Source organism: Dipodomys merriami, unplaced genomic scaffold (genome assembly GCF_024711535.1).
Source record: "Dipodomys merriami isolate MVZ:Mamm:240054 unplaced genomic scaffold, mDipMer1.0.p SCAF_6, whole genome shotgun sequence".
NCBI lineage: Eukaryota > Metazoa > Chordata > Mammalia > Rodentia > Heteromyidae > Dipodomys > Dipodomys merriami.
Window position 1 is genome coordinate 2,828,803 of NW_027206179.1, and position 14,003 is coordinate 2,842,805.

The 14,003-nt window shown below is 42.0% G+C and overlaps 1 protein-coding gene across 1 annotated transcript; it reads right to left on the bottom strand.

Moving 5' to 3' along the window:
- Nucleotides 1-320: 320 nt before the first annotated feature.
- On the bottom strand, nt 321-13,936 carry LOC138813631 (vomeronasal type-2 receptor 116-like). Its single transcript, XM_070002031.1, has 7 exons — nt 13,814-13,936; nt 13,518-13,684; nt 8,046-8,334; nt 6,856-7,665; nt 4,401-4,628; nt 3,292-3,415; nt 321-1,240 (listed from the first exon to the last, which is right to left on the bottom strand). Exons 1-7 carry the CDS (start codon nt 13,934-13,936, stop codon nt 321-323), a joined length of 2,661 nt encoding a protein of 886 aa, XP_069858132.1.
- Between the last annotated feature and the right edge of the window lie 67 nt (nt 13,937-14,003).

Sequence of the window (14,003 nt, forward strand, 5' to 3'; positions counted from 1 at the left end):
ATACTGATATTAAAGCAGTGTGATAGGATAGGTAGGAAGAATAATTGAGACAGGAAAGAGCAAGGAAAAAGCACAGTAGATAATGTACTCATTAGGAAGTATGATAGTATAAAGGACAGATTACACTGGAGGAATCATTAAATATCCAAGTTAGAATGCAAATTTAGGAGGTCTTGTTGGGAATGTGCTATGTCTCTAACATAACCAGAGGAATGAATTAGAGTAACTTCTTTGTTCAAAGAAGTCCTCACATTAACCTAAGATGTGATACCGATTGCTCTCTGAGACTCTAAACATTCTAGGCAACAACTATGTTTATCTTAATGTTTGTTTCTTCCAGAACCTGATCTCTCCCTGAACCTGGAGAAAGAATTTCTCTCAGGTCTTATCAGGATGATGTAGCACTTGGGGGCAAAGATGCAGCCTAGGAGACCTGCACTGGAGGCCAAAATGGAGAAGATCTCCACCGCCACCATGGCCTTTCCCTTGGTGCTGTGGTAGACAGGCAGGAAGGTGAGCCACACACTGCAGAACACCAGCATGCTGAAGGTCAGGAACTTGGCCTCATTGAAGGTGTCAGGCAGGTTTCTGGCCAGAAAAGCCACAGTGAAGCTGGCCAGGGCCAGAGAGCCAAGGTATCCCAGGACACAGTAGAAGGCAGTGAGAGAGCTTATGTTGCACAGGATGATGATGTAGCCATGTTCAGATTGTGCATCTGTGTACACAAAGGGAGGAGAGATTCGCAGCCAGAGGCCACAGAGGGTCACCTGGATGAGAGTGCTGATGGGGATGAGGAGGTTAGGAACCCAGAAGAGCAGCCACTGCCTCGTGCTTCTCCCTGGAGCAGTGAGCGTGAAGGCCAGAACCACAGTGATGGTCTTGGCCAGGACCGTGGAGACAGCCACAGTGAAGACCACTGCAAATGTGGTGTGCTGTAGGATGCAGGAGGCTGTGTGGGGACGGCCAAGGAAGAGCAAGGAGCAGAGGAAGCAGCAGATGAGGGAGATGAGCAGGATGTAACTTAGGGCCCAGTTATTGGCCTTGACAATGGGGGTGTCTTGGTGCTTGATAAACACCCCAAGAACAGCAGCTGTGAGTGCAGAGCAGCAAAGAGCTGTGCAAGCCAGAGCCATACCCAAGGGGTCTTCATAAGCCAGGAAGCCTTCAGTTTTCCTCAGGTAGTGATTTCTCTGTATGTTGGCAAACTGATGATCTGCACACCTGACACACTGCTCCATGTCTGGTGAGGTGTGAGAATCACTATTAGTTTTTATTCAGTATTTGTCTTTCCTCTCAACCCTGTTCATTTAAGTAGCTATCTCATTTCCCCTGATTCACCATTTGACCTGTATTGAGTTCAATACCAATAGAGTAACTCTATATCAAAATGCTTTCACATCAAAACTCTTTATCACATTTATTCTTCTTTCCCTCCTCCCTTTCCGTTTTTATGTTTATCTTTTCTTTCTTTTTTCCTTTCTTCCTTCCTTCCTTCCTTCCTTCCTTCCTTCCTTCCTTCCTTCCTTCCTTCCTTCTTTCTTTCCTTCTTTTCTTCCTTCCTTCCTTTCCTCCCTCCTTCCTTCTGTAGCTCCTTCCTTCTTTAGATCTGTCTCTCTTTCCTCCAGTGCTAGAACTGTGGCCATGGGACGATTTCCAGAGTATTCATGCTCAAAACTACCACTCTACCACTTGACCACACCTCCAATTACAGCTTTTTGGGTGCTTAATGGTGAGAAAGAATCTTACTGAGTTTCCTGTACATCATTACATCAAGCTCCATCCTCAAATCTCAACTGCCTAAATTACTTGGATTACAGTTGTAATATATGATTACCAGCATTATGTGCTGCATTCTTGACAGGTCATACCACTCTGGCTCTCTGCTACTCATTCAAGACATAATGGATAATAGAGAATCAGCCCAATGACTTCACTTTGTACAAGAGGGTCTAATCCAAACCTCAATCTCCTCATTACACCAAACACAAACTTCTTGAGCATTTGATCTGTATCAAGAACAGTGGTCCTCCACTGATAAGATAAGGTCTGGGAAAGATGAGCTGGAGGAGGGAGAAGAGAAATGAAATGGAGATGATAAACTACTTCTGAATCTTTTATATTTGAAGAATTGCTAGTCAGCCTAGTGCCAGTGTCAGACATGGAGTGATCATAACAAAGCCACTTGAATTATTACTGCATGCTAAATTCAAAATAAAACTTAATTGGAAATGAGCAGCAATAGGCACTCAGGAATGAAAGGCTGTGTTAGATCAGCAATTCCATGATGATTTGCCTATCATTTCAAAGATCAACAACGGGTCCTTGATATTTTCGTTTTTTCAGTCTTTAGCTCTTATTTTCTCCATTTCTCCCTTGTTTATTAAATATATGTTTTATTGTTAACTTTACAAAGTAGTGATAGTTACATGATTAAGGTAATGAGTACATTTCCTATCGATCATTGTTCCACATTTTTGTTTTTTTTAATGTATTTTATTGTAAAAATACTGTACAGAGTAGTTACAGTTGCACGAGTAAGGTAAAATGTACATTTCCCATCTAGGATTATTGCCTCCTGCTTTGTTTTTGCCTAACCATCCCTTCCTTGTCCACATCCCCAAGTACTCCCCCAACAATGCTAAAGTTGTACAGTTTTTTTTCAATATAGTGTCTTGTACATCTCCTGGTTAAAATGGGGCAACCTGTATCCCTATTTAAGCAGTTTGTTTTTTCCTTGCCCTCCCCAAATTAGGAAAATGTATATACAAGATGTAGGGCACCAGAATCCAATACATTGAAAACAGGGGTTATACCATGGGGGTGGAACATACCTAAGAAACAAAAAAATCACATGGTCATTATAAATACATTAAAAAAGAAAGAAAAAACCACTTGTGTTCCTATCTTGGCATTCATTTCGCTTAACATCAACTTATATGGTCATAAGTACATAGCTTTTGACCTTTTCTGCTTGTCCTAGACATATAGTAGTTATTACAAATAATGGAAACCATGGGTAAACATTTTCTTTAAATACAAAAACTGCGATTGAGGAGAGGGGAACATGGGTATTCTCAAGATGAAGCCTGTAATAGATTAGAAAATACAATCAGAGACTTAATGGAGGGGCTTAATGGGTGTTTCTTCTAAGGAGAAGTATGGTTAATGTTGCCATGGAAATCTGCATGAAGGTGCATATGTGTTCCTGCCATGTTACTGCAGATCACTCCACTGGCTTGCATGGAAGGAAGGGTAGGAAGGAGAGTTGGGGAATTTCTCTAACAGACTCACCTGTCACATTAGAAATCTCATTCTCTGGGCAAGGAGTGCAATCAAAGCAACAGGTAGCATTTCCCTCCAGAGAGGCCTTCCTGAATCCAGGACCACAGCTCTCACTGCACACAGACCGAGGAGTCTGAGAATATTCAGATGAAAGTTAGTGACCATTTATCCTTTCACCTGACATCTGAGACACTCCAGTGATTTAGGGGAAATGATAATCAAAACACATAATCTTTATATTCACACAGCAAATGAATTTACTGAACCTTCTTACAGTTTCATCTGACATGAGCTGAAGAAAATGTGGGGCCTCAACACCCAGCACTCATACTATCCGGAAATCATGGAGCTTCGAAGTGTTGGATGTTAATTCTATGAAATTAGGAAATGGGAGTTAATCCTGCATCCTATTCTTGAATTCAAGTGATCTGTTTACAGATGAATAAGAACATGAGAGGAAAATCACTCAGGTAAAATTCAAACCCACTCTATAAAGCATGGCTAATTGCTGTGGAGGTGCTGCTGTACCAGGGCCATTCACATCTCTCTTGGCTTCCTAGCTGTCATGAAGTGGGTGAATTTTACTGGCAGATGCTCCTTTCATTACATCCTGTCTCACTAGACTAACAAGCAACAATCTATCCAACCATGATCTGAAATCTCCAGGCAGAAGCAAAGCAATCCCTTCTGCCTTCTCATTTGATTCCCTCAGATATTTTGTCACAGTGCTGGAATGATGATTCACAGTTGTCATTTAATTTTATGATATTCACTATGCAAACATAGAACAACATATTGGTCATGATATGTTCCCCTGTTCTCTCCATGAATCTGTTAGTAAGAAACTTCCAGAAACTGAAAGTTTTGAAATGTACACCACTGAGCCATAGTTTCAATGAACTAACTTTAAAACAAGATAAGCTTATTGCTCATTTATACATAGATAATTCCATTATGGTTAGAAACGACTGACTCCGGGGGAGAAATAAGGATGTGGTGACATTGCCTACAAGCAGTGTGATCATAACCTGACTTAGGGAATTGTAAGGTCTGTCTACAACTACTTCCTAATAACAATACATTTTTTTAAAACGAGAGAGTAAGTAGAAATGACTCACCTTGGTAATTCCTATGGGCCACTCTATCAGATTTTCAAACAAAACCAGTTGTTGACTCTGTGGCCTAGATGGAGAAAACTTGCCAACTTTCACCTTTTGTCCCAGACCTTCTGGAAAATTCCAAAAGCTCTTAATGTCATACTCTGCTTCCAAATTCTTTTCCTCATTCAAAACCACTTGGTCTCCAACAGGATTGGTAAATTGGATCTTCTTCAAAAAGGGATGCAGCTGAAAGGGACATATTACAGTATGGTGAAGTGCTTCCCAGTGTTATCACAAATCCCCAGAACAATGGATTACTCTTCATTCCCATCCCCTGATTCAGACATACCATAGGAATCCAAACAACTGTATCAAATGCAGGCCCACAGCAGACTAAAGTGTTACCAAGTTCTAAAACCTGGGTATCTAGGATGGGTTGCAGAAACTCAATTTCAATGAATGAAACTCCAGCCACATCCAATAAAATAATGAATTATCATATGATAGTACTCAACGGACTCTCTAAAGTGTATTCCAATCACTTGTTTTGTGATTCTGATAAGAGAATCAGTCTGAAATATAGGTAAATAATAAACTAAGTAGAATCATAGAATATATTTGACAACTATGAAATATTACCTTAAGCAAGACTTTGTTCACTGCGTGTGTGTGTGTGTGTGTGTGTGTGTGTGTGTGTGTGTGTGTGTGTGTGTGTTTATGCCTGCCCTGTGGTGTGACCTCACAGCTTAGGCACTCAACTTTTTTTTTTGTTCTTTTAAAAGTAATCATTCTGTCCATTGAGCCACAACTCCCCCTCTGTCTTTTTGGTGGTTAATTGTAGTCATAAGTGAGCCACAGGTGTGAGCCACTTGTGTCTAGGCAATATTAGGTTTTCAAGAACTAGGCTCCCTTAGAGAAGATCTTCACTAGCCATAAAACAGACAAGGGTCTCATATATAAAATATACTGGGAACTCAAAAAATTAAATGCCCCAACAACAAATCCTCAAAGAAACAACTGCCCAATAAATAAGTGGGCTAAAGACTTAAAGAGAAACTTCTCTGAAGAGGAAAGAAGGATGACCAATATACACATGAAGAAATGCTCTAATAGAAATGCCCTAAAAGAAATGGAAATCAAAACAACATTAAGATACCACCTCAGTCCAGTTAGAATGGCTAAAATCAAGATCTCTAATAACAACTGATGCTGGAGGGGATGTGGACAGAAGGGAACCTTACTGCATTGTTGGTGGGAGTGTAAACATGCTCAACCACTTTAGAAAGTAGTATGGAGTTTCCTCAAAAGGCTGCACGTAGAGCTCCCTTTTGACCGAGCAATTCCACTTTTGGGCATTAACCCAAATATTTACAAACAAGACCACACTAAACCTAATAGCATGACTCTGTTTATTGCAGCATTATTTACTATAGCTAAGATGTGGAACCACCCCATATGCCCGCAGTAGATGAATGGATCAAGAATAATTGTTATATATACAAAATGGAGCTCTATGCCACCATCAGAAAGAATGACATTGCCCACTTTGTTAGGTAATGGAAAGGCTTGGAAAAACTTATATTAAGTGAAGTAAGCCAGGCCCAAAGAAACATAGGTCCCATGGATTCCCTTATTTGCTATATCTAGTATATGTCTGAGTCAAGCAGAAAACGTCAGATAAGGTGATGTTAGGGAAATGAACCATAAGATATGTATTCAAAAGTTTTTTTTTCTTTCATGTGATTGTTTCTATCACATTTATATGTTTATTTCTTTGTTGCTTTGTATGTCCCTCTCCCACAGTATAACCACTCTATTTGATGTCGGTATAATTTGTGGAGGGTCTGGGAATAACTAATCGTTTATATAGGGATACAGGTGGACCAATTGTGACAATGGGATATAGAAGTCGTTACGTTGAAAACGAACTTCACAGCTTTGGTTCGGGGTGTGGAGGGGGGAGGTTTTGGTAGGGACTGTCGAAAATGAACTTCACAGCTTTGTTTCGGGGTGGGGAGGAGGATTGGGTAGGGAGTGAGTGGGGGGAGGATGGGAAGGGATGGGAAGGGGAAACAAAGGATGAGGCTATAATGCTTGGTAAGAAATGTACTCATTATCGTGCCCATGTAATTGTAACCCCTCTGTACAGTATTTTCACAATAAAAAAACTAGTCACCCTTAATCAGTTATTTTAAAAAGGTACAAGGAAAATTTGAATATATCCTATTGAAAAGGGGATGGCTTTTCCCAAACATAGTGAGGATGGGGACAGAAGACACAGCACTTCCTTGTCACGGATGCAGCGTTCTTCAAGAACATTGTCTTCACAGCTCTACCAACACTTCATGGAGAGCACAACAGAATCTCTTGTATTTGCCAAAATGGTGCCAGACAACCCGGTTGCATCTGCTATGAAAGCTAATATAGAAGTTGTGCATGCCTAGAGTAGGTCACCCAAAAGCAAAGCCATTACCTGTGAAGAGAGAAATGCCTTGGGTTGCCCATTGTGCACTATTGGCCCTTCCATGTAATGAAGAAACCTCTGGTGGAGGGCATGGGCCACAGCATACACAGCATTGTAGATGTTGTGACTCTCATCTGACATGGTCATGTCAAAAATGTGCCTCAGCAACCAATGCAGTGTGGCATTGTATGAACAGTGCCCCAAGTCTCTGCAGTCAGACTTAATCAGTAGGCTATAAACAGACTGAATCCATGACCTGGGAAGGGAGTTATTAGCTGAGTTCTTGGAGAAGGTCTCTGTCAGAATAAAATTGGTGAACCCAGCAGTGTTTCTATGATGGTGAGAGAAGATAAGAGGTGCATGGAAAGAGTCAATCAGAAAATGTCTTTTAGCAATAGTCACATCATCATAGGGTGAGTTCATGACCCAGACTTTGCCTGTAATTAAAAAGTGCCTAAATTTAAGAATAAAACTAAGTAGAAATTTACTGTCCCCATAAATGATAATCACATTGGTTGATAAGTCCATTAGCTGGCGCTGCATCGATAGATCATTTGAGAAATCTGAAAGGACACTGTAAGGTACCATATTCTCAAAGGCAAAGCAAACTCTACTCTTGCCCATCTCTTCCCTCAATTCTGAGAGGAACCACATTCCATAGTTTTCTTCAGTGATGAATAGTCCCACCCAGTTCCAACTGAAATGAAGCATCAAGGAGACCATGGCCAGGGCTAGACCTGAGTCCTTGGCAGCCATCTGATAGACAGTACCAAACTTTCCATGGTCACTCAGGAGAGAATCAAAAGCCCCAAAGATGAACTACAGGGAACAAATGGAAATAACATCAGGAAGAGGATAGTCATTGGCAAATCTCAGTCCTAATGTTAACGACACAACAACTGATAGTACAGTAGTGGGAACAAAAGTTTGCTTTTCCCATTTGCAAATTCATCTCCTATGGTCTGAACACTTTGTAGACATGTACAGATAAGGCTCAGAGCTTTGGGTCATCCTTTCCTCTCAATACCGCTCCTTTTATTTGCAGCAATGAAAATGTGTATGTCCCACCCACTTTTGGAGGCTTCTCCCTATGAGATTATGCATTTGGAAGGGTTTGTGATACCACCTCCTCTTCAGCCTGTTGAGGGCAGAGTCACTGTGGATATGGCTTCACATCTGCCCACCCCTCCCAGCCTCACCTGTAGAAGTTTGTAGAGGTCCAGCAGTGTCCCTATTGGGACAAATTTGCTTGAGGTTCCTGTGAGTGCCGCTATAGCTTGGCTGTCTCTTCTGCAGGTGTAATTAGGGATGTTTTTATTCTTCCCAGACAGCCAGGTGAGTGGATCCTCTAACAGATCAGTACCTGAGTAATGTGCAGTATAGATCTCAAACCCCAGAGTCATGTTGGGTAGCAGATGGGGATTCTTGTTGATCTCCTCCACAGCCAGCACCAGGGTGAGAAGCAATTGATATTTCTTTAAGTTCATCCTGCACAGAAATCACAAAATTTGGGTAGGTATACAAGTATTACAAATGATTAACTGCAAATTTCATGACTTTGTTGAAGCAAATGTTGATTTCTACCCACAGTAATATGTATAGATGCAATGGGGTGGTATTCTAATTTGGAGTCTAAGGAAAGTTCTTAGAATTGGGAGAGTTCCGAACAGGTCTTGATCAGCATACATGAGATGACTATTCTTCTGATATTGCAGAGAGAGAGAGAGGGGCGGGGAAATGAGCAAGCTGGCTTTTCCTCTCTGCCCCATATGGATAAGTGAAAAACACTGCTGTCTGCTGTGACATAGGAGCAGGCTCAGCTTACATCCCAAATCATTTAGTACCTTAACTTAGCTGTGCATATGGAAAAAATCTTAAGATATACGATTCCAATTGGGAGCAGATGGTCAACCTGAGTTCAACCAGTATGAACAGAGAGGCAGCGACTGCTGTGTTAGGAGTAAATAGGAAAGCAGGCTGCTTTGTGTCTGTGCTTGCTTGCCACACATTTGCCAATGGTGCATCCTTCTACAAAGAAGTGAATCCTGCCTTGTGAGGAAAGTAAAGAAATCACAGAAGTACAAAATTCATTTGATGTGGTAGAGGCACACTAAGCTGACTCAGAGAATGTCATCATTCAAGGGGATTCCCCAGAAGCAGAGCCAGATGGCAGCCCAGGAAGTTAGAACATGAAGATTGCCTCACCCAACAAAGAACAGATGAGAATCAGGGAGTGTGGAGTGGAGGATACTTCTCTAGAAAAACAAACAACAGAAAAGGATGTGTGAGAAAAGGGGGGAGAAGCCATCTCCATGTTTCTCCCCATTACCAGCACTAGTAGCTCATTATGGACAGAAACCCTCTGACATTGCATGGAGGAAGAGAATTAAAGTTAAATCTCAGCACCATCCCCATACATTGAGACCAGTGCTGGGGATGTGCTTATAGTTTCTACTCTTGAGTCCAGACCTTTAGATTGTGCCTCTAGAACTGGTTTAGGATTGAGAAGGACGACACTGCCACAATCTCCCTCCTCTAATCTTGTGAATGACAGCAGGTATGGGATACAACCTCCCAGTGAGCAGGGCAGAAGATTGGGTCAGAGTTTTTCTTAGAACCCTTTGTTAGGCATTTCATAGTTGGACCAATAATCCAGAATAAACTAGAGGCAATGTTTGATGCTATTACCACAGCTTAAATTAGAATATTTCAGGAGGTTTTGGAAGGTCGATGAGGTAGAAGCAAATGCAATTTGCATCAGTTTCCACCATGGGTGGAGTAGGCTGACACCTGTATTCTTGCTTAGCCTTGTGAAGCCACTGTGGCTATGTGACTCTCTTGTCATCTGGCTCAGTCTAGTCTCATTGCACAGTGAATAATTTCAGGGACCACTGCCCTAGAATCACAGTGCTCAAGATGGCGCCAGGCAGAAACTGAAGTCGTTCTAGGAATCCAGTGTGCATTGGTCTACATCAGCATAAGCTAGAGTGTGGCTTATGTGTATCCACATGACAGTTTGGGCTTTGGGGATGCTAGATAGCCTGAGTAGATGGTGATGTTCACCAAGATGGTCCTGTGGATTGCTTTTTTTGTTGTTGTTGGTTGTGGGGCTTGAACTCTAGGCCTGGGTTCTGACCCTAAAATCTTCAGCTTAAGACTAGCTCCCGAGCACTTGAGGCACAGCACCACTTCTGGCGTTCTTTTGTTTTACTAGAGATAAACGTCTCACAGACTTTTCTGCCTGGGGTGGCATTGAACCCCGGTCCTCAGATCTCAGCTTCCTAAGTAGCTAGAATTCTAGGCGTCAGCTACCCATGCCCAGCTTGTGGCTTCCTTTACAAAACTTACCATGCTGCTGTAGCATTGCACGGTTTTCCATCCCAATTATAATAGGTAAGACAGGGAAATAAGATGGTGATATGGTCCCACAGCTTAGTGTGGGCTAGGTAATAGCACCAGAACTGTGCCATGACCATATAGCCAGGACAGCCTCTGGCTTACTCTGTAATCAATACCTGAGAAAGTCATCTACCACCCGACAATCTGAATTCTATATTAGCTATCACTAATTGTGTATGGTTGTGGGCATCTGGGCTCATGAGCACACCTCTACCACATTCCACCTGAGTTGAACTCCCCCAGCACTGTGTTGGTCTTGATCGCAGTGGACTGAGGATGCTGTACTCAGGCAGGATAGACTAAGGAATATGAGGCCTGGTTAATGCAAGCTCAATGCTTGTCCATCTACTTCCCTTAATATTAAGGGAATGAAGTCATGTAGGGGAAAATGGAGAAGAATAAATTAGTAAAAAAATGATGTATGGGAAGCTCACAGCAAACAGAGAGCTATTCACCCATCTACATAACTTAATATTAAGGGACCAAAGTCACTGAGCACAAAAAGAATGTGGATAAGTTAAGGAAAAAAATGAGTCCTAGAGAAGGCAACTCAGAAACATGTGATTTAGAAACACAGGGCTACCATCTTTACTTCAAAGAGAGGCAACAGGTTGCATTGCCTCCTGAGAGATGCATTTCTCATCATATGAATTAGCAGTTGTCTTGTAGGGCAAATGCCTTCCCCCCAAAGTGCTCCCCCAAAATTTAAGCAACCTCCTACCCCAAATACAGACAACAACACACCTTCCTTCCCTCAATGATAATCATCTGGAAAGAATGGTCAAAACATACAGAAACTCAGAAAGTTTAACACCAGGAGTGATTAGAGCAAAGATGACAATCCTATGTTTGTGTAACTTTGAAGTCAGACTCCTGCCTTTACCATGTGAATACCCCTGGCAGCCCAAGAGCTGTGTGTCTCTCTTCAGTTAGAGTGTGTCTTTGCCTTTCTGTTTCCTTTTTGTCTACCTGTTTGTTTGCTTCCTTACTCAGAAAAGCTCTGCCACATTTTCTTACTGTTGTGACTTGTCTAGAATTTCTTCTTCTGCTATCAAAGTCCAGGATCCCAAGTCCCTACTTTTAACCTTCATCTGTTTTGGTGACCCTGCTGTTTGGTATTCCAGGTATTATAGAGTTCTGGTGACCACAGCTGTGTCTAACGCCTGTTCCAGCACACAAATCTTGCTATTGCAAGGCAGAATCCATGCACAAGGCCATTCCCTGTGGATGAGGCAAATGGTCCCCCTGTGCACCCAGGAGAAGGCATATTTGGACCCATGATTCATTGGAGTTCTCGTGAGGTTTTTAGAACCACAGAGTATTTTGTCACCAAAATAGCCTTTGGTTTTCTCTGGTACTGAAGTGGTTTATCACCTCACAGCTGACTTCTCACAGTCCCTCGGCTCCCTCTAGTGGTAACATTGTGGAAGTCACTTACAAACTCACGAACACTGATGCCTTCCTGTAATTTCTCGAAAGACAGGCACAAAGCCAGACCAGTCAGACTGGTATAATTTGGAGACATTTCAAAAACCAGATGGTATCACATGCCAATATGAATCAAGAATGTTCCAGAATGATGAGTTCTCCTAGTATTCAATATAATCATTTTAGGGAAATTCTCATAGAGAGAATCTCTACTCTCATGGAAGTTTGCTGATGTTATTTTGTGCAATGTAACTGAGGCTTGACATCAGAATGTCAGTAATACTAAATATGAATTGGGAACTGGTGGCTCAGGCCTGCAGTTATAACTACTAAGGAGGGTCATATAGGAGAATTATGTTTTGTAGTCACTTTGTGCAGGAATACCTGTGACACATTTTATGTGCAAGCACCTCCACAGAAACTGGTGCAGAGCAGTAGGTCAAGTGGTAAAGTGCCAGCCATGATAAAAAAAAGCCATCAGGACTTGGGATGATGCCTGAGTACCAGAGTCTATCTGAACATGCACACACACACACACACACACACACACACACACACACACACACACATATACAGCTCAATTAGAGAATGGACAGAGAAGAGGATAGCTCTGACATCTCACCCTTCCCATGGGGTATGTTTGTAATGCTGGATTTACACATGAGCCCATCTTTTTCACTCACTTCCTCACCATATTAATTTGGCTTCAATATCTCTCATAAACCTCTCATGGAATAAAGTATTCCTTTCCTGAACAAACCCCATACAGGGTGTTTCCACACAACTTGTCTGAGAAGATTCATCCATGACTTCCTTAGTTTACAGAGAATTCTATAGATCTGAAAGTAGTGAGCCCACCTGGGACAAATGCATGAATTAAAGTGTGTATAAAATATATGAAAAAGCCAGGCACCTTTGCTCATGCCTGTCATCCTATCTACTCAGGAGAGTGAGATCTGAGGATCAGGGCTCAAAGCCAGCCAGGGCAGAAGAGTCCATGAGACTCTTATCTCCAATAAACCACTAGAAAATTGGAAATGGCACTGTGGTGCCAGCAATCGAGCACTTGTCTTAAGGTGAATAGCAGAGGGACAGCATCCAAGCCTAGAGTTCAAGACCCATTACTGACAATATATATAAAAAAAACATTCAAATCTAGTTTACGAAGTTATGAACAGGGAAAAATAAATAAGCCTGGAAACATGTTGGAGAACAAGGAATGGAAACAGAATTTCTGGGAATAACATAGGAGAGAGGTCAAGATATGGATAGCAGGACAGAAGCTTACTTACATTAGTTAAGGGGAAAAAATCAAGTATGTCATGCATCTCTTATTAATGATCTGACCAGCAGCTCCCCATTCCCAGAGCTTTGCTGACATGAAATAATCTCAGAAGCCGAAACTGCATGTCTATAATAAGAAACATTTCCCTGAAGGAGGTCCAAACATTGGTCCTGTTTTGAAAAGTATAAAGAACAGAATGGATTGAAGATTCCTTGGCCTTTGCCCTATGGATGGGGACATTGCACTTCAGTGTCTTTGTATGGACTCTTGGTCACCCCAGTGATCCTGAGTAACAGTGATGAGTGGAGGAGTCACAGTGATGGTGGGGTGGTCGGGACATCTCTGGAAAGGGGAGTGTAGTGGAAGACAGACAGAAAACTCTTTAATATTGGAAGAAAAAAATATTCATTGGGAACACCTGAAATGAAATAGAGCTGTTGTAGTGAAGGCAGTGTAGAAGATGCAGAGCACATCAGTGGTTGTGTCCAAACTTCCCCCACCTCTGACTGTAACCCAAAGAGAAAATTAAAAATTTAAGAAAATCCAAGAAATCACTTACTGAATGTTCTGTTGCTGCAGGGTAGGGTCATTCCAGCCTTGAACGACCAATTCCCAAGAATAGAGGGAGTAAAATCCAGCAATGACCACATCTCCCCTGCTGCATGCTACAGATTTCTCTGTGCAAATGCGTCTGCCATCTTCAGAGAAAGTGATCAGGAGAGGATGCTGGAGGAGAAGCAGTGTCAGAGCCACAGGGAACATTGCTGCTGATTCTTCATGGAGCTGTGATTCTGGATGCAGACTGTGTCAGGTGGGTGTCTAAAAGGATCTTCAGTTTTTGTGGCTTCTTGGTACCTGGATGTCCTCCACTGTCCTAGAGGAATACAGAGCCCGTTCTGCCCTCTGGCTCTGCATCTGGGGCCCAGCTTCTAGGTAAAAACAGAAGTTAGAAAACATGTGTACCATCTTCCTCTCCATACTGTCAGAACATGATTTCATCCAAGACTGTAGATAATGAAACTCCAGGGATGGATTTCTCTCTTGT

What these genes read in the sequence shown, in the direction of transcription:
- LOC138813631 (XM_070002031.1), bottom strand. Translation starts at nt 13,936, where the DNA reads ATGGAGAGGAAGATGGTACACATGTTTTCTAACTTCTGTTTTTACCTA. An exon ending in GGACAGTGGAGGACATCCAG is followed by an intron (nt 13,685 to 13,813) that starts GTACCAAGAAGC and finishes CTTCTCCTCCAG; the next exon opens with CATCCTCTCCTGATCACTTT. An exon ending in ACCTCTACAAACTTCTACAG is followed by an intron (nt 7,666 to 8,045) that starts GTGAGGCTGGGA and finishes TGTTCCCTGTAG; the next exon opens with TTCATCTTTGGGGCTTTTGA.